General features: G+C 49.5%; 1 protein-coding gene across 6 annotated transcripts in view; it reads left to right on the forward strand.

Moving 5' to 3' along the window:
* Positions 1-17,765, forward strand: part of DOCK6 (dedicator of cytokinesis 6) — a 58,425-nt gene extending 40,660 nt beyond the window's left edge. For 4 of the 6 annotated variants that reach the window (XM_077261965.1, XM_077261969.1, XM_077261970.1 and 1 more), the window contains 26 exons: positions 853-948; positions 1,021-1,161; positions 1,984-2,097; positions 2,186-2,356; positions 2,759-2,898; positions 3,170-3,339; positions 3,541-3,695; positions 3,781-3,963; positions 4,703-4,829; positions 4,950-5,034; positions 5,122-5,218; positions 5,332-5,466; positions 5,559-5,711; positions 5,979-6,137; positions 6,323-6,423; positions 6,770-6,962; positions 7,042-7,185; positions 7,913-8,044; positions 9,209-9,223; positions 13,732-13,857; positions 13,981-14,070; positions 14,441-14,677; positions 15,190-15,333; positions 15,434-15,540; positions 16,363-16,530; positions 16,629-17,765. In XM_077261965.1, the coding sequence (XP_077118080.1) occupies positions 853-948; positions 1,021-1,161; positions 1,984-2,097; positions 2,186-2,356; positions 2,759-2,898; positions 3,170-3,339; positions 3,541-3,695; positions 3,781-3,963; positions 4,703-4,829; positions 4,950-5,034; positions 5,122-5,218; positions 5,332-5,466; positions 5,559-5,711; positions 5,979-6,137; positions 6,323-6,423; positions 6,770-6,962; positions 7,042-7,185; positions 7,913-8,044; positions 9,209-9,223; positions 13,732-13,857; positions 13,981-14,070; positions 14,441-14,677; positions 15,190-15,333; positions 15,434-15,540; positions 16,363-16,530; positions 16,629-16,671 (3,426 nt within the window). In that variant the 3' untranslated portion in view covers positions 16,672-17,765. The remainder of the gene's footprint in view (positions 1-852; positions 949-1,020; positions 1,162-1,983; positions 2,098-2,185; positions 2,357-2,758; positions 2,899-3,169; positions 3,340-3,540; positions 3,696-3,780; positions 3,964-4,702; positions 4,830-4,949; positions 5,035-5,121; positions 5,219-5,331; positions 5,467-5,558; positions 5,712-5,978; positions 6,138-6,322; positions 6,424-6,769; positions 6,963-7,041; positions 7,186-7,912; positions 8,045-9,208; positions 9,224-13,731; positions 13,858-13,980; positions 14,071-14,440; positions 14,678-15,189; positions 15,334-15,433; positions 15,541-16,362; positions 16,531-16,628) is intronic. The other 2 variants (XM_077261966.1, XM_077261967.1) reach the window with 2 other exon arrangements.
* The last annotated feature ends 2,764 nt before the right edge of the window (positions 17,766-20,529 follow it).

Genomic DNA, 20,529 nt, shown 5'->3' on the forward strand with positions numbered 1-20,529 from the left:
ACATGGAAATTGCCCCTCCCACCACAGGGTAACAGGAGGGAGGATTTATGTGACATGGATAGTGATACAGACAGGAGGGAGGAGCTATGTGACATGCAGCGTGATGGGAGGGAGGAGTTATGTGACATGCAGGGTGATGGGAGGGAGGAGCTATGTGACATGCAGGGTGACAGGAGGGAGGAGCTATATGACCTGAAGTCTGCCCCTCTCACCACAAGGTGACAGGAGGAAGGAGCTATGTGACATGGATAGTGATAGACAGGAGGGAGGAGCTATGTGACAGGCAAGGTGAGGGGAGGGAGGAGCTATGTGACATGCAGGGTGACAGGAGGGAGGAGCTATATGACATGCAGGGTGACAGGAGGGATGAGCTATGGGACAGGCAGGGTAATGGGAGGGAGGAGCTATGTGACATGCAGGGTGACGGGAGGGAGGAGCTATGTGACATGCAGGGTGACGGGAGGGAGGAGCTATGTGACATGCAGGGTGACGGGAGGGAGGAGCTATGTGACATGCAGGGTGACGGGAGGGAGGAGCTATGACATGCAGGGTGACAGGAGGGAGGAGCTATGTGACAGGCAGGGTGACAGGAGGGAGGAGCTATGTGACATGGATAGTGATAGACAGGAGGGAGGAGCTATGTGACAGGCAGGGTGACAGGAGGGAGGAACTATGTGACATGCAGGGTGACAGGAGGAGGTGCCAGGTATAATGCCTGCGCCCTGTGTAAATGGACATTTCCCATTAATGAGGGGCAGTGTGCATCGGTAGAGCTGCGCACTAAACTGAGGGCAGGGGCTGTACAGATCAGCGGCGGTCGGGTCGGGATGTGACGCTGTTCTCTCTGTGCAGCTCTTACACGAGGAGCTGGCGCTGCAGTGGGTGGTGAGCGGCACTCCGGTGCGAGAGGCGGCCCTCAGCCAGGCCTGGTTCTTCTTCCAGCTTATGGTAAGTGGTTGTAGACTGGGATGTACTGGGAGGGGGCATCTCCACATAATGCTGTCCTTTTCCCTGACTCAGACCAAGAGCATGACGCTGCACCTCCATAACTCTGAGCGGCTGGACGCGCCCCGCGTACACAGGTTCCCGGAGAGGTTCGTGGACGACATATCGGCCCTTGTGTGCAACGTCTGCACGGAGATCACCAGCCGATACCTGAAGGTACCAGTCTAACACCCCGCACCTGACGTAGGACATACGATTACGTTCCAAGTCTGGGCAGAAAGTGCCGCAGGGAGCCTCTTCCCCTGGACGACCCAACACGTCTGTTTCACATGAGAACTGTGTAATGCTTTGTTTCTCCTGTGGTGGCGCTGCAGGGGAATGATGCACTTATCACAGTTGATCGCTGAGATCCTTGTCGATGGGACAATCTGTGATCAGCTTGTTTTTGAAGGCTCTTATTTCATAAGAAGTGGAGGACCCCTTTAACGATTTTTTTTTTCTCATGATCATCCTTACCTGCCTGTATGTTGGTAAACTAAGCGCAGCGGCCCGCCAATCAAAAGCATTCAGAACCTGCGCCACTGTTGTACTGTGACTTAGTTTGATATTGCAGCGCTGCATCATTCACTTGAATGAGGATGAACTGCAATACCAGAAGCTGCCTATGGGCATGGGGGCATGGTTTTTGTTGTTGTTGTTTTTTCTCCCCTTGCTTTTTCCTATCCTTTTTTTCTCTCCTTTTCTTCTCCACTTCCTTTCCCCCCTTTCTTTTTTTTCTCTCCTTTTTTCTTTTTCCTCTCCTTTTTCTTTTCTCTCCTTTTTTCTTTTCCTCTTTTCTTATCCTCTTCCCTTTTTTCCTCCCCTTCTTTGTCCTCCCGTGTCCTTTTTCCTCCCGTTCCCTTTTTTTCTTCCCCTTCCCTTTTTTTCCTCCCCTCCCTTTTTTTTTCTTCCATTTTTCTTTTATTCTTTCCTTTTGATCATCTTGCCCCTTTTGCCCTCCATTGACGGTTCTCCTGACGTCCTCCTCCTCTCTCTTAGGATGCAGAACTTGCCGAGCGGCTGAACAGCAGCCTGGCCTTCTTCCTGAACGATCTCTTATCCCTGATGGATCGGGGATTTGTGTTTCACCTCCTCCGCTCTTACTACAAGCAGGTGGGGGTATTTTATATTGGGGTCAGGGGGGCAGTACAGATTTGTGGCGTTCCTATTCCCGCCCTATATGTGCTGCCATGTTTTACAGATCAACAGTAAATTACCAAAGGCTCCGAACCCGAATGTGCTGATCTCCCTGCGCATGGACCTGATCCGCATCGTGTGCTCCCACGAACACTACGTCGCCTTAAACCTGCCCTGCGGCCGCCTCTCCCCACCCAATTCTCCGTCACCCTCTATTTCTTCCACCACCTCGCAGGTAATGAGACCCCCGCGTTAATTAACATGAGCTGACCATCTAATATATATAGACTGTGACACCATAGACCCTGGCCATTGGGGATAGATAGTATAGATGTTGTTGATAAGCGGTGCCTGGAGTGTCCTGCCGCCCCTTATCTCTCTCCTGCTCACAGCTGTATCGCCGGCTGCATTACGGTAATTTCGGAGCTTCTTATGCTTTTATGAAGTTTTTCCGTCCAGTAAAAGTCCATTAATCTGGCATCTGATCATTCAGAAAGTGCCATAATCCGGGCGCAGAACAGCAGCATAATGTGGAATTACACAAGCCGGTTTCTACATCCTGTTGTGTGAGCGTCCAGTGATCCAGAACGTCTGATAATCGGGCTCGCACTGACTGTTTCCGTCCGGTCTTCCTCAGAGCTCCGTCTTCTCCAGCCCGGCTCAGGACAAGACGGTCACCAATATGTTTGAGCTGTCGGTCCCGTTTCGCCAGCAGCACTTCCTCTCCGGCATCATCCTGACCGAGCTCGCCCTAATACTGGAGCCCGACGTTGAAGGGTGAGTCCGGTATTTAAAAGGACATGATCATTTGCTACAATGTGTCAGTGCAGCTAGACGGAGTATTACGCAGGCTGGATTCTGCCGCTACATCTTTCCGTGGCCATTCCTCGCCCATGCAGCCTCCGATTTCTGCTTGCTGCCTTGTGAATGTACAGCTTATTAAGGCCGGTTTCCATTCACCGATGGCAAGCGGAGATCTGCGTACTAACCGGGGTGTCAGATGACGTTCTTCTCCCTCCGTCATCTTGTGTCGTTCTTCTCTCCGCAGAGTTTTCTTCCTCCAGAAGAAGGCGATCAGCGCTCTGCACAATCTGCTCTGCAGCCACGACACCGACCTGCGGTATACGGAGCCGGCGGTAAAGCGGAGCATATCCCGTCTGTATCTTCCTCTGATTGGCATCGTGATGGAGACGCTGCCCCAGCTGTACGACTTCACGGGTGACTGTCCATGCCACACACTGCACCGAATAGTCCCGCTTGCTGTCAGTGAATGGCAACAGCTTGTCTTGGAAAAACCTTTCCTGACCACTGACAAGTGCTGCTCTGTCCGATCATTCACTGACCGCAAGCAGAGATCTGGGAACGACAGCGTTAAGTCTATTGAGAAGATGCTGACCCCCCCTCCTGTCCCTTTCTCAGCAGATCCACATGCCCAAAGGGTCCGCCATGCCTCCTCCATGATGGATGATGTGGACTCGGATGGCGGCACCATCAGCCAGACAGTCGCTCTGGCAATCGCAGGCTCTCCACTACCCACAGCGCAGAAGACCACAAGCTTCCCTCTTCCCCCTGCTGTAAGTGCAGAAATAATAACACCCCCACCCCTAAAAAGTGGATCCCCACCTGTATTATTACATCCTGTGTCCTGTCCTCCCCTAGTCTGTGCGCACCGGCAGCGTCCTCTCCGCCGAGTCCAGCCGCAACCTCCTGGTGTGCGCCCTGTGGGTGCTGAAGAACGCAGAGCAGGACTGTCTGCAGCGCTGGTTCTCCAGCCTGACTGTGGCACAGCTGACACGTGTGCTGGAGCTGCTGAGTCTGTGCGTGTCCTGCTTCCAGTACAAGGTGAGGGTCCCCATACCCCCTACTACCAGTATACACGAGGCACAGCGCCTCCGGACCACCTCTGTTATCTGTAGGGGCTGAGTCTGTGCGTGTCCTGCTTCCAGTACAAGGTGAGGGTCCCCATACCCCCTACTACCAGTATACACGAGGCACAGCCCCCCGGACCACCCCTGTTATCTGTAGGGGCTAAGTCTGTGCGTGTCCTGCTTCCAGTACAAGGTGAGGGTCTCCATACCCCCTACTACCAGTATACATGAGGCACAGCACCCCCGGACCACCTCCGTTATCTGTAGGGGCTCAGTCTTTGCGTGTCCTGCTTTCAGTACAAGGTGAGGGTCCCCATACCCCCTACTACCAGTATACACAAGGCACAGCCCCCCGGACCACCTCTGTTATCTGTAGGGGCTGAGTCTTTGCGTGTCCTGCTTTCAGTACAAGGTGAGGGTCCCCATACCCCCTACTACCAGTATACACGAGGCACAGCTCCCCGGACCACCTCTGTTATCTGTAGGGGCTCAGTCTGTGTGTGTCCTGCTTCCAGTACAAGGTGAGGGTCCCCATACCCCCTACTACCAGTATACACGAGGCAAAGAGCCCCCGGACCACCTCTGTTATCTGTAGGGGCAGCGGACACTTCATTCCTCCATAATAAGGCGTTCTTCACCAGTACATTTTCGAGGCGCGGGGTCCGCTGTGCCTCCTTTTTTTACATTTTTATGTTTTTCTGTTGTTCCTTTAGGGTAAGAAGGCGTTTGAGCGTATAAACAGCCTGACCTTCAAGAAATCTCTGGATATGAAAGCGAGACTGGAGGAGGCCATACTGGGGACCATCGGTGCCCGCCAGGACATGGTGAAGCGCAGCCGAGGTGAGCAGCCTGGCGTGAATGCGGCACCACGGACAGGACTGTACGGCCGGTGCGCTGAATGCGGGTACACTGCCCGCTGACGGTGTCTTGTGCCATCGCACCGACTGATTTTCCTTACAGAGCGCAGCCCCTTTGCAACCCAGGAAAACGTTCGATGGAGGAAAAACGTCACTCAGTGGAAACCGAGCGGTGAGAAAACTGAGAAGTGAGTACTACAACCCCAATCATCTGTAGCATATTAATATATATAACACCTAGTGGTCTGAAGTAACTCCCTCCCCTCTAATCTCAGGTCACAGGCAGAACGAGACCTGGAAATCACCGTGGATGGCAATATGGCGGCAGAGGCCAACCTGGTGGTGCTGGACACCCTGGAGATCATTGTGCAGGTGAGTGCTTCTACCATGGCAGGGATAATTTTTTGGATAATTTTTGGACTCTTGGGGAGTCTCCTGCCATCACAGAGGTGCACAGATTTGCCCATCACCCATTTGTCTTGCAGACGGTCATGGTGTCTGAAATGAAGGAAAGCGTCCTCGGAGGAGTGCTGAAGGTGCTACTGCTCAGTATGAGCTGCGACCAAAGTGCCCTGTATCTGCAGCACTGCTTCACCAGCCAGCGGGCGCTGGTGTGCAAGGTGAGTGTGCCAGATGCATCGCAGATGACCCTGTCATTTCCTTCCCCTTTTTCAGCACTTTTCTCTACCCCATCTTTGCGTTAAACCCTCAGTTCCCAGAGATGCTGTTTGAGGATGACACCGAACTCTGCTCCGATCTCTGCCTGCGCCTCTTGCGCCACTGCGGCAGTTGCATCAGCAGCGTGCGGACCCACGCCAGCGCCTCGCTCTACCTGCTCATGAGACAGAACTTTGAGATCGGGAATGTAAGTGATAAACCACACCATGTGATCATTACCGACACAGCGAACTTCTTATAGTCCAGTATCAGTAGATGCCGGATTATCAGAAGTCTGCCATCATTATGGGACCTGCCATATTAAAGGGATACATTCTAAGATTCCGTCACATTACTTGTTCTTTGCTTGTAATACTTAGTTATTCCCACGAGGGGGCAGCAGCAATCACAAACATTTTCTGTCTCTGGCTCTTTAATAGAATTTTTCTTTTTCTTTTTAAATATTTTGGATCAGAACTTCGCCCGTGTGAAGATGCAGGTGACCATGTCACTGTCCTCCCTAGTGGGGACCTCCCAGAAATTTAATGAAGAGTATCTGCGGCGATCCCTGAAGACTATCTTGACTTATTCGGAGGAGGATCTGGAGCTGAGAGACACCACATTCCCGGAGCAGGTAATGCCCCCGGCCACATAGACTCACCGTACCATGCTGCAGCGCCACTCCTGCCTGCAGGTTGTGCCCGGTATTACAGCCGAGCCACATTTATTTCAGTAGCTGCAATACCTGACACCACCATGGACAAGGGTGGCGCTGTTTTGGTAAGTAAACAGTCATGTGCTTTATTTATTTATTTCCAGGTCCAAGATCTGGTGTTTAATCTTCACATGATCCTGACGGATACGGTGAAGATGAAGGAACACCAGGAGGATCCGGAGATGCTGTTGGATCTCATGTACCGGTGAGAGGACTCGGCGGCCATGTACTCCATGTGTTCTCCTCAGTCTCAGTAGTGCAGCCTCAGGCTTTGGGCCTGTACCAGTAATCCAGTCCACACGTCAGTAGTCACTGTGCTCCTATCTGGGACCCATTACAATATATAGGTGCACTAACCAGATTTGCGGCATGTCAGGAGACCACAAGTAAGCTACGGCTCTAGACACCCACTCTTATAAGGCAAAATTGCCATCAGTGCTTGTATTGCTCAGCTTCTTCTCTAGTGCCCTCCAGGTCAGTACATACAGTATTACAGTATTAGAAGGGGAGAGTAATATATTTATTAAACTCGTGTTACATTTATAATTCAGGATCGCTAAAGGCTACCAGAACTCCCCGGATCTGCGTCTGACCTGGCTCCAGAACATGGCCGCCAAGCACACGGAGCGTGGGAACCACGCCGAGGCGGCTCACTGCCTGGTCCACGGAGCCGCGCTGGTGTCGGAGTATCTCAGCATGATTGAGGACGCCAGGCACCTCCCCGTGGGCTGCGTCAGTTTCCAGGTACTGTGACTATTACGTTAAGGGGGTGTCCGGTGTCGGCGTGTATATGTTATATACCGGTCTCCTCGTATCCCCGCAGAGCATCTCCTCCAATGTGCTGGAGGAGTCGGCCGTGTCGGATGATGTCGTGTCGCCAGATGAGGAGGGGATCTGTGCCGGGAAATATTTCACAGAGGCCGGGCTGGTGGGACTGCTGGAGCAAGCCTGTGCCAGCTTCTCTATGGTAGGGACGTGTTTATATGTGGGTCCCGCATGCCCGGGCAGCCTGGGAGGTGTAGTTCCCAAGTTGCCCAAGAGCAAGGGATAGATATTGCAATGATCAACTCCTATGTAATACCACACAATGACATCAGAGGGCGCCAATTCACCATAAGGATTGCAAGCCATCAATGTAATATCCCTTTAAATTTCCAGTATAGTGCAATAAGAATGATATTGTGGTAGCCAGAAAAATCCATGTAAATTCTTTTATGTCCAAAAAATGACAAAAGTGTTCTAGGAGTGACACCTTTATTGGCTAATCAGAAGAATTATCACTCCTTCTGTCATTTTTGAGCATAAAAGTATTTTCATCCATATAGCAGAACCCTTCCATGTAACGGAGCACCAGTGATTTAATGTCTGTGGACTCTCTGGTCATCTACAAGACGCACTTGTCATACAGGAGACGCGGCCTACTAGATGGACAATACCCAAACCTATGGCATATCCAAAATTGTGCATGTGACGTGCACCCCGCGTCCCCCTGCCCACCCCTGGTCCCTCTGTCCTCCCTATGTCCCTCTGTCTTGTACTGCAGTTCAGGGATGAGTAAGTCTGTTGCTGGTTTTGGAAGGCAAAAATTTGTGTTTCTAAATATGGACAATTTTTTAGCAGCTGAATATACGGTATATATATTTCCTGGGTGATACGGTATACATATGCGCTTATGTTGTGCTTTCTGTCTTCAGGGGTCATTATTCGAGGCGGTGAACGAAGTCTATAAAATTCTCATCCCCATTTATGAAGCCCATCGAGACTACAAGAAACTGGCGTCAGTCCACGGGAAGCTGCAGGAGGCGTTCAACAAAATCACTAACCAGGTGGGGGCGCTATTGTTTGTACGGGTAAATAAGTGAAGCTAGATAGCTGACAGAGCAGGGCGGCTGAAGGTCTATAGTCTGGGAGCTGTGGGATGTAGACCCCCAGCATGTAGACCCCCAGGGAGCATCACTTATGGTCAGGAGAGCAGCGAGGACCAGTCTCCCTACAGATACATACAGACCCCCCAATCTCCTCCGTTCTGCTCCATAGAGGACCCTCTCAGTGCAGATTAACCCTGCTCCTGCTGCTGTGATTAGATAGTGAGGAGATGTTGGGTGTTACTGTTTGTTACTGTGTATTATTTCTCTCCGTTCCTTATGTTCCCTGATTGATTCCTTCTTCGCCTTTCACGGTTTTCCCTTTTCCCTCCTTTCTGCTTGGCCTCTGGCTCTACCACGTACACATGCACCTGAGGCTTTAGCGCTTACATATGCTCGCTCTTGCACGTACGCATGCTCTTTGGGTTCTTGCTCTGACCCTAGCGCATACGCATGCTCTTTTGGTTTGGGCTCTGGCTCAAGCGCGTACACATATTCTTTGGGCTTTGACTCTAGTGCGTATGCATGCTCTGGACACTAGTTTGTACACATGCTCTGGTACTAGCATGTATGCATGCTCGTTGGGCTCAAGTGCATACACATGCTCTTGGGCTCTAGCACATACACATGCTCTTTGGGCTCTAGCACATACGCATGGTCTTTGGGCTTTAGCGCGTACGCATGGTCTTTGGGCTTTAGCGCGTACGCATGGTCTTTGGGCTCTAGCACTTACGCATGGTCTTTGGGCTCTAGTGCGTACACATGGTATTTGGGCTCTAGCGTGTACACATGGTCTTTGGGCTCTAGTGCCTACACATGGTCTTTGGCCTCTAGCGCATACACACGGTCTTTGGGCTCTAGCGCGTACACATGGTCTTTGGGCTCTAGCGCGTACAAATGGTCTTTGGGCTCTAGCACGTACCATGCTCTTTGGGCTCTAGCGCGTACGCATGCTCTCTGGTCTTACTTGCTCCTCTGTCTGTATCTCTTCCTTTCCTTCCTCCTTTCCCCCTTTATACTCCACCTCCCCCAGTCTTCCTCCTCTCTTGTCCTTATGTTTGCCTCTTCCAGCTGACTGATCTTATTTTCTCCACTTCTTTGTTTTTCCCCTTTGCTCCCGGGCAGATCACAAGCTGGGAGGTAGGAAGTGTGAAAATTAACCTGTGCGTTCACCTCGCTTTTCTGACCCACGATCACTTGCTGCACGGCAGCTAACGCTCACCGCGCTGCCAGGATCTACTTATGCAATAGGAAAAGCAGAGATCTTAACCCTGCGGCCCTCCGGGTGACGGTCCTGTTCCGTTGGTGGGTGACACTTCCTACCCGCTGACGGGCACCGGAGACAAATCTGAGCAGCTGAGTCCTATTACATAACTAGAGCCGGTGTCTATGGAGGACAGTGCGTGGCTTTGTGTATGTGCAATCACATGAGGCTATTTACTGAGCGCCGGTCACGGGTTTTTGTGGATGACGGGCGCACGCCTTGGTTTTGGCATGTTCTGCGTGTGACTGTGCACTCGTATAGTCGCGTATGTAATATAGTGCACTCACAATAACTTCACCAAAGTTTGTGAACCCATCATGTGTGTTCGGAGATAGCAGCCATGTTGTGGGTCGGACTAATATCTGGGTTTACCTGGCTTCGAAATTCCATTCATAAATGCCCTGTTCAAGAATTTTAAGGAGGTCTTTCTCTATTAACCAGGGCCCTCTTGTTCTGGAGGACTCAAAAGCCCATTGATTACAATAGGAAGGGTGCACTTCTCCATCTCTCCTGCGGTGGTGCTGCAGAGAAACCAAAGACTCGTCACCAGGTTTCTCACTGCTGATCACTGCATGATCAAAGAGGGGTTGTTCAAAGTGGAGACCCCAATTATTCTCATTTCTTCAAGAAATGGATTTGACTTCTAAAGAAGTGCAGGTACTCTGCCCGATGTCACAAGAGGCTGCTGCACGGCATGTAAATGATGGATTCACATCTGAGCAGCCACACATGGTCATCTCCGATGCTCCTTATACCCTCAACTAAATATCAGCCAGTGAGTCCTATCTGAGATATTACGGCGCCCCTTCTAAGACTCCCCAGTGTTCCCCTATAGCCATCGCCGTGTGTGGCCAGCTTACTTCACTCCTCATCAGATTCCAGATTGTAATTTTCTCTTTTTCTCTTCCCTTCTCTTCGCCTTGCACCTCATATTGATCTCCACACCTGGGACTGCGATTTTCCGTAAGTATGAGAAATCTTTTTCCCACAAAAACAACATCCGAGTGGAGGTCTTTATTATTAATGGAAAAAGAAATCCAAACTTACAGGGCGCTGTGTGAAAAAGTGATTTTCCTCCCTCCCTTAAAACCTAAATTAACTGTGGTTTATCACATCTTTGAGAAGTTGAGTTCAGATTCCCTAGCCACACTCAGGCCTGATTACTGCCACACCTGTTCTCAATCACGAAATCACTTGAATAGGACCTGCCTGACAAAGCGTAATAGAAGAAAGGATCCTTTAAAAACAAGCCATCATGCTGCGATCCACGGAAATTCTGGAACAAGTGAGAAACAAAGTAATTGAGATCTATCAGTCTGGAAAAGGTTATGAAGCCATTGTTCAAGCGTTGGGACGTCAGCGTCCACAAATATCGACAACATGGAACAGTGGTGAATCTTCCCCGGAGTGTCCGTCCGTCCAAAATTATTCCAAGAGCGCAGCGAGGACTCATTCAAGAAGTCACAAAATACCCCACAACAACATGCAAAGAACTAAAGGCCTCACCTGCCTCAGTTATTGTCAATGTCCGTGACCTAAGAAAGAGACTGGGCAAAAATGACCTACATGGCAGAGTTCCAAGACGAAAACCACTGGTGAATAATAAGAACATAAAGGCTTGTTTCATTTTTGCCAGAAAACATCTTTATGATCCCCAAGACTTTTGGGAGAATACTCTGTGGATGGACGAGACAAAAGTTGAACTTTTTGAAAAGTGTATGTCCCATTACATCTGGGGTAGAAGTAACACATCATTTCAGAAAAGGAACATCATACCAGCAGTAAAATATGGTGGTGTATTGTGATGGTCTGGGGCTGTTTTGCTGCTTCAGGACCTGGAAGACTTGCTGGGGTAAATGGAACCATGAATTCTGCTGTCTACCAAAAAATCCTGAAGGAGAATGTCCAGCCATCTGATCATGAACTCAAGCTGAAGAGTACTTGGGTTATGCAGCAGAACAATGACCCAAAACACACCAGCAAGCCCACAGCTGAAGGGCTTAAGAAAAACAAAATTAAGGCTTTGGGGTAGCCTAGTCAAAGTCCTGACCTTAGTCCGGTTGAGATGCTGTGGCATGACCGTAACACCTTACTAACATCGGACGCGGATGTATTAGTCTGATGGTTTGGGTCTGTTATTGCTGCTTCAGGACCTGGTAGACTTACTTTGTTAAATGGGACCATGAATTCTGCTGTCTAACATCCGGCCATCTGTTCGTGACCTCAAGCTGAAGTGCAGCGGAACAATGATCTAAAACACACCAGCAAGGTCACCTCTGAATGGCTTAAGAAAAACAAAATTAAGACTTTGGAGTGGCCTAGTCAAAGACCTGACCTTAATAAAATTGAGATGCTGTAATGACCGTAAAAAGGCAGTTCATGCACGGAAACCCTCAAATGTGGCTGAATTATAACAATTCTTCGAAGAAGAGTGGGCTAAAACTCCTCCAGAGCGTTGTAAAAGACTCATTATCCCAAACGCTTGATTGCGGTTGTTGCTACTAAGAGTGGCCCAGTTAATAGGTTTAGGGGGCAATCACTTTTTCACACCGCTGTGTGTATGTATGTATATATATGTGTGTGTGTGTGTGTATGTATGTATGTATGTATGTATGTATGTATGTATGTATGTATGTGTGTATATATATATATATATATATATATATATATATATATATGTATATGTATATGTATATGTATATATATATATATATATATATATACATATATATATATATATATATATATATATATATATATATATATATATATATATATATATATATATATATATATATATATATATATATACATACAGTTAGGTCCATATATATTTGGACAGAGACAACCTTTTTCTAATTTTGGTTATAGACATTACCACAATGAATTTTAAACAAAACAATTCAGATGCAGTTGAAGTTCAGACTTTCAGCTTTCATTTGAGGATATCCACATTAAAATTGGATGAAGGGTTTAGGAGTTTCAGCTCCTTAACATGTGCCACCCTGCTTTTAAAGGGACCAAAAGTAATTGGACAATTGACTCCAAGGCTATTTCATGGGCAGGTGTGGGCAATCCCTTCGTTATGTCATTCTGAATTAAGCAGATAAAAGGCCTGGAGTTGATTTGAGGTGTGGTGCTGCATTTGGAAGGTTTTGCTGTGAAGTAAACATGCGTCAAAGGAGCTCTCCATGCAGGTGAAACAAGCCATCCTTAAGCTGCGAAAACAGAAAAAACCCATCCGAGAAATTGCTACAATATTAGGAGTGGCAAAATCTACAGTTTGTTACATCCTGAGAAAGAAAGAAAGCACTGGTGAACTCATCAATGCAAAAAGACCTGGGCGTCCACGGAAGACAACAGTGGTGGATGATCGCAGAATAATCTCCATGGTGAAGAGAAACCCATTCACAACAGCCAACCAAGTGACCACCACTCTCCCGGAGGTCGGCGTATCAATATCCAAATCTACCATAAAGAGCAGACTGCATGAAAGTAAATACAGAGGGTTCACTGCACGGTGCAAGCAACTCATAAGTGTCAAGAATAAAAAGGCTAAAAACATCTAAAAAAGCCAGCACAGTTCTGGAAGAACATTCTTTGGACAGATGAAACCAAGATCAACCTCTACCAGAATGATGGAAAGAGAAAAGTATGGCGAAGGCGTGGTACAGCTCATGATCCGAAGCATACCACATCATCTGTAAAACACGGCGGAGGCGGTGTGATGGCTTGGGCATGCATGGCTGCCAGTGGCACTGGGTCACTAGTGTTTATTGATGATGTGACACAGGAATGAATTCTGAGGTCTTCAGAGCCGCCATACTGTGTGCTCAGATCCAGCCAAATGCAGCCAAACTGATTGGTCGTCGTTTCATACTACAGATGGACAATGACCCAAAACATAAAGCCAAAGCAATCCAGGAGTTTATTAAAGCAAAGAAGTGGAATATTATTGAATGGCCAAGTCAGTCACCTGATCTCAACCCAATTGAGCAGCATTTCACTTGTTAAAGGCTAAACTTCAGACAGAAAGGCCCACAAACAAACAGCAACTGAAAACCACCGCAGTGAAGGCCTGGCAGAGCATCAAAAAGGAGGAAACACAGCGTCTGGTGATGTCCATGAGTTCTAGACTTCAGGCAGTCATTGCCAACAAAGGATTTTCAACCAAGTGCTAGAAATGAACATTTTATTTACAATTATTTAATCTGTCCAATTACTTTTGGTCCCTTTAAAAACAGGGTGGCACATATTAAGGAGCTGAAACTCCTAAACCCTTCGTCCAATTTTAATGTGGAAACATATTATATACATATTATATACATATATACATACAAATATACTTTAATATTGCCGTCCCTCTTTTCCCACAGACGCACAGCGGATGTTTGGGACATATTTCCGTGTTGGATTTTATGGTTCCAAGTTTGGTGACCTGGATGAGCAAGAATTTGTCTATAAAGAACCGTCCATCACTAAACTGGCTGAGATCTCGCACCGGCTGGAGGTATGGGGAGGGGGCTCCACTGTTGGGTCTGTATATATACCCTGTGTATGTACGGTGTTGCCAGCTGCTCTACGTCTTCATATCTGCCTGTGATTCACCCTCCATATCATCTTGTGATTTCAGGAGTTTTACACTGAACAGTTTGGAGAAGGGACAGTGCAGGTGGTGAAGGACTCGAATCCTGTGGACAAAACAAAACTGGACCCCAACAAGGTGAGCGACGACTCAATGCTGGCAGATGGCTGATGCCCGATGCCCTATGGCCACCGCTAGGTTGAGCTGGAGAGATTTCTTACTTCTGGGTGAGAGCTCATTTGCTGGACTTTGCTTTCCAAGGAGCATTTCCAGCAAAACTCAAGGCATTAGCTGCTTGCAATAGCATCTTATTGTCTGAAAATGGTTCATGAGAGCACTTTCTTACATTAGGAGCCCCACAAGGCAGTCCTAAAAACAGAAGACATTAGAATCTGAAGGGTCACTTTAAGATTGCACCATTTCCCCTCACAGAACTGTGTGTGGTCTTGCGTCTTCTCTGTAAGCCTCTTTGTGACCCTCGACATGACACGTCCTCTTTTCCCACCAGGCATTCATCCAGATCACCTACGTGGAGCCATATTTTGACACATATGAACTGAAAGACAGGGTCACCTACTTTGATAAGAACTATAACCTCCGGACCTTCCTCTTCTGTACACCGTTCACATTGGACGGCCGGGCGCACGGAGATCTCCATGAGCAGTACAAGCGCAAGACCGTGTTAACCACGTCACATGCTTTCCCCTACATCAAGACGCGGGTCAACGTCCTACATCGGGAGGAGGTAATGCCATCAGGGGCAGGCAGAACACACTGGTCATCCTTCTTTCATCATGGTGGTGTCTTCATACTGGGGCCAACCTTCTGTCATAGCAGCGTCTTAATATTGAGGTCATCTTTCTATCATGGTGTGGTCTTTATACTGGGACCATCCCTCTGCCATCATGGTAGGCGTCAATCATGCTGGTGTTTTTTTTTTCTGGGGTCCTTATGGTACCGGTCTACATGCTGAGGTCATCCTTTGCTCCTCATGCTGGGGTCATCATTGGCTCCTCATGATGGGGGGGGTCATCCTTTGCTACTCATGGTGGGGGGGTCATCCATTGCTCCTCATGCTGGGGTCATCCTTGGCGGCTCCTCATATTGGGGGGGTCATTTTTTGCTCCTCATACTGAGGACGTCCTTCGCTCCTCGTGGTTGTAAGGTCATCCTTCGCTCAGCATGGTGGGGCCTTCTTATACCAGGGCCATCCTTTTGCCATGGCGGACATTGAAGGTATCTCTGTTGGTTTTCTAGGTGGTGCTGATACCAGTTGAAGTTGCGATTGAAGATATGCAGAAGAAGACACAAGAGTTGGCATTTGCGACCCACCAGGACCCAGCTGATGCCAAGATGCTGCAGATGGTGCTTCAGGGCTGTGTGGGGACAACTGTTAACCAGGTAATTGGAGACGAGTCTAGACATCTAGACTCCTCCAGAGTATGAGGAGACTTGTGTAACTGAGTAAGGGGTGTCACTAATGTACGATTTCTTTCCCCAGGGACCGCTGGAGGTGGCACAAGTGTTCCTTTCAGAGATACCAGAGGATCCTCGTCTCTACAGACTCCACAACAAACTCCGACTTTGCTTCAGGGACTTCACCAAGCGGTGAGGACTGTAGAAGAATGGAGACTGTAGCGGGGAGAGGAGCAAAGCCTGAGCGGAGAATATAAGAGCGTAACACAGGGGACCTCAATAGGGGGGAGGAGCCTTAGGGATCCAGAAGGGACTACAGTGTCAGGGGCAGATTGGAGGGTACAAACAGTCCCACAGCGGGAGGTCGGAATGGGGGATTGAAGGAACCGAATGGGTTACAATGGAAAGGGGAGAAAGGGATTGGTATAGCTCCGAGAGGTGCTCAATGTGGAAACACTGGGTGACACTGGATATTGGAGAAGGCCAAACTGGATTTTCTGTTTCCTTATATGTGACCAAAAGAAGGCGATAATGGCATTATAGTGGGGGAACACAGAGTATTGCATTGAGAGGGCCCAAAGAGGGTCATAATAATTGGGCTAAAGACAGGAGGGACCCAGAGAGAAAATCCTAATCATGTTATTATCCCAGAGGGGCCCAGAAATAGACAAAATGGGGAAGCTGACTCTGTGGGCCCGGAACGAGTCACAATGATGAGGTTGGAGGCCCAGAGAGCCCGCAGTCCTGGGTGGGCCCATACAGTGCCACACATTGCAAGGTGACGGGTGACGCCCAATGAGGGCCACAAAAATGAGGAAAAAGAATAAAGATCAGCCGTGTAGACGGAAAATGACAGATAATGGAGACCGTACAGAAGATGACCTGTTCTGGTCCACATGTTGTAGCTTATGACGTGGGTACTTTCTGGGGTGCCAGCACAGGTTCCCTATGTGACAACATGCCATCCCCCACTAAGCACCAGCTCATACTTTGTGTATATTTGCTCATTTTTAGGTGTGAAGACGCCCTACGGAAAAATAAGACTCTGATCGGAGCTGATCAGCGGGAATATCACCGGGAGCTAGAGAGGAACTACCAACGTCTTCGGGAAGCTCTGGCCCCACTAACGTCTCGCAAGATCCCGCAGCTGTATAACGATCTGCTGCCTCACACAAGCGCCAGGTATGCCCGCAGCCATGTGCCACGTATGCCCGCAGCCACGCGCCACGTCTTGCCGTCGTTCTTCACTCAATATAATAAGGTACTTGCTCTTATTTCAGGGACTCTCTCACCCGGACAAGTCTGCGCAAAATTGACGCATAAGTATGGACGCTCAGATATCGGACTCGCCACCAGGGGGCATTAGCGACTTCTGTGTCCGCACAGCGCCGGCCATGGTGACGCCCGAACCGGATCTTCTGAACTTCATAATGTTTACATTATCACCCGTGGATCCGTATGTGGAGGGCGAAGAAAGGATCCGAGGCGGGAGAACATAAGGAATGCAATGGAGAGCTGCTAGGACACAAACTAAGGAGGGAGGGGAGAGAGTAGTCATTGAGGCTCAGAAATCAATGATGAGGGTAGTAGTAAGGGATACATGATGAGGATCCCGAGCGTGCGGGCAGATGATTAGAGAGTAGGAGGGTGCTAGATTTGTCAGACATGCCCGCCTCAGCAGGCATTCCTTCCATTCACCGCCTCGCCCGCTCGTCCACTCCGGCTCTAATGATGCCCTGGGCAGAAGGAAAGCTGAATGTCCGATCTCAGGGAAGCTTCGGCCCGCGGGCATCGGTTATGGGCCAGGCCTAGTTGTTGACTTTTTGGCTGCTGTGTTGAAGCACCCACGAGAGGGGTCGGGTGGGGACCTCTGCCTGGACAATGGCGGCACTCGAAGGAACCAAAAACAGACAACCAAATATAACACTAATGGAAGATGGCCCATACCTGGCATCGAGCGCCATCCCTCCACTGGGGATCAATTACAAAAAAAAAACACTAAAGAAATGTATACACTGCCTATGGCAGCCGATCAGATCACTGCTTTTCTAATCATCTGATTGGTTGCCGAGCTCGTCTTTCTTGCACTAGTTTTGTAATATGCCCCCCATGTCGTCTGACTGCTGATGCCCCCGTCACCATCCTACTGTGCCCCTCTGTGTAATCCTTGTCGCCCACACTGGCTCTGCTGTAATATAGGAGGGCATCGCAGCCGCATTGTCCGAGGCAGCCAATCAGATTCTAGACGTCATTTTGTTTGTCTCGGGAGATGAATGTTGGCATTTGATTGGTCACCTGAGTTTTAGTTGTCGCCTCTATCGCCCGCTGTGTCGTAGCCTTGCCACTTGGCACTTTGCGTTATAAATGATGCCAGTTTATGGGCTGTTTTTGTAATAAAAGTTTTGAAATTATCCACATTTATTTCATCTTTACTATGGAGCCATCATCTGATTGTTACAGATGCCGGCTGTTCACACCTCAATTACTAAGGGGCGCCACATCCACAGTCATTGGTTTCGCTGCATTGCTAATATGAACATTGCGGTGCACTGCCTCCTTCATCGGTGCCGCCATATAGTATGTGTCCTTCATCTCGTGGCGGGACCGGACCACCCATCTGTCAGGTCTGGTGGTGGGATGATTGGATCCACAGTACTTACAACAGTATCTGCAATCTAAGGACTCGGATACCGTTCTAAACGGTGGGAGAGCAGTGAGCTGCCGGCTCCCTCCTCCACCACTCAGTCTGGCCGCAGTCTATGTCCTCCACCACTCAGCACTCAGTCTGGCTGCCGGCTCCCTCCTCCACCACTGTCTGTCCGCAGTCTATGTCCTCCACTACTCAGTCTGGCCGCCAGCTCCCTCCACCACTCAGTCTGGCGGCCGGCTCCCTCCTCCACCACTCAGTCTGGCGGCCGGCTCCCTCCTCCACCACTCAGTCTGGCCGCAGTCTATGTCCTCCACCACTCAGCACTCAGTCTGGCTGCCGGCTCCCTCCTCCACCACTGTCTGTCCGCAGTCTATGTCCTCCACTACTCAGTCTGGCCGCCAGCTCCCTCCACCACTCAGTCTGGCGGCCGGCTCCCTCCTCCACCACTCAGTCTGGCGGCCGGCTCCCTCCTCCACCACTCAGTCTGGCGGCCAGCTCCCTCCTCGCGGCCAGCTCCCTTCTCCACCACTCAGTCTGGCGGCCGGCTCACTCCTCTACCACTCAGTCTGGCCCCCGGCTCACTCCTCCATCACTCAGTCTGGCGGCTGGCTCCTTCCTCCACCACTCAGCCTGGCGGCCGGCTCCCTCCTCCACCACTAAGTCTGGCCCCCGGCTCACTCCTCCATCACTCAGTCTGGCGCCTGGCTCCCTCCTCCACCACTCACTCTGGCGGCCGGCTCCCTCCTCCACCACTCAGTCTGACCATAGTCTCCCTCCTCCACTACTCAATCTGGCCGCCGGCTCCCTCCTCCACCACTCAGTCTGGCCACCGACTGCTTCAGGCCAGAGATCGACGGTTAGTCTGGGGACATCTGGTGGAGTTAAGGCGTCACTTCATGCCGAGCTGCAGGAACGAGGAAGAGGACACCACCATTCATCTTTTGGAGCGGGATGGGAGGAGTTTCGATATAAATATATTTACTAGTTTTATAGCCAGGGCATTAGGAGGGAGCTCTATTACTATATGAATGGACCAAGAGGGTGTACTATTCCTGTATGAAGTCACAGAGGGTGGGCACTTTTACTACATGGAGGGACACTATTACTATATGGAGGCACCTAGCGGGGGTAGTATTACTGTATGAGGGCACAGAGGGTGGGCACTATTACTATATGGAGGCACCTAGAGGGGGTACTATTACTGTATGAGGGCACAGAGGGTGGGCACTATTACTATATGGAGGCACAGAGAGGGGTGCTATTACTATATTGAGGTCCAGAGGGTGGGCACTATTACTAAATGGAGGCACCTAGAGGGGAGAACCATTAATTTGTAGTATCACTGGGAGGCACTTTTACTACATGGAGGCACAGAGGGGACACTTAATATGTAGTATCTCTGGGGGGCACTTTTACTATATGGAGGCACAGAGAGGGGCACTATTAATATGTAGTATCACTGGGGGGCACTTTTACTATATGGAGGCACAGAGAGGAGCACTATTATGTAGTATCGCTGGGGGGCACTTTTACTATATGGAGGCACAGAGGGGCACTATTAATATGTAGTATAACTGGGGGGCCCTTTTACTATATGTAGGCACAGAGAGGGGCACTATTATGTAGTATTACTGGGTGGCACTTTTACTATATGGAGGCATAGAGAGGGGCACTATTAATATGTAGTATCACTGGGGGACACTTTTACTATATGGAGGCACAGAGGGGGCACTATCACTACATGGGGGCACTATTAATATGTAGTATCACTGGGGGGCACTTTTACTATATGGAGGCACAGAGAGGGGGACTATTAATATGTAGTATCACTGGGGGGCACTTTTACTATATGGAGGCACAGAGAGGGGCACTATTAATATGTAGTATCACTGGGGGGCACTTTTACTATATGGAGGCACAGACGGGCACGATTAATATGTAGTATCACTGGGGGGCACTTTTCCTATATGGAGACACAGAGAGGAGCACTATTATGTAGTATCGCTGGGGGGCACTTTTACTATATGTAGGCACAGAGGGGCACTATTAATATGTAGTATCACTGGGGGGCACTTTTACTATATGGAGGCACAGAAGGGGGCACTATTAATATGTAGTATCACTGGGGGGCACTTTTACTGTATGGAGCCACAGAGGGGGGGACTATTAATATGTACAGAGGCACAGGGGGCTCTATTAATAGGTAGCATCTTTTCCTCTGTGGATGCAGAGGAGATGCTACGACAGTATTTCACAATTGTTGCCTTACATGGGGTCGGTCTGCTTTCAGATATCAGGGCTGCTGTTTGGTCCCAGTCCGGCCCGGTCTTGGTGGTACATGACTGTTCCCTTAGCGGTGCCCCTCCAAACTCCGCTGCCAAGACTTTATGTAAGGGCCACTCCTTATATCAGGGGGAGTATGAATCCTAGAGGTCACGGCCGGGGTCATACTGCCATCACAGGCTCCTTGCCCCCTCTTTCGTCTCTGATCTCGCCCTGGTTCTTCGCATGATTTTGGGGTAAAAATAGAA

This window comes from Ranitomeya variabilis, chromosome 5 (genome assembly GCF_051348905.1).
Source record: "Ranitomeya variabilis isolate aRanVar5 chromosome 5, aRanVar5.hap1, whole genome shotgun sequence".
NCBI lineage: Eukaryota > Metazoa > Chordata > Amphibia > Anura > Dendrobatidae > Ranitomeya > Ranitomeya variabilis.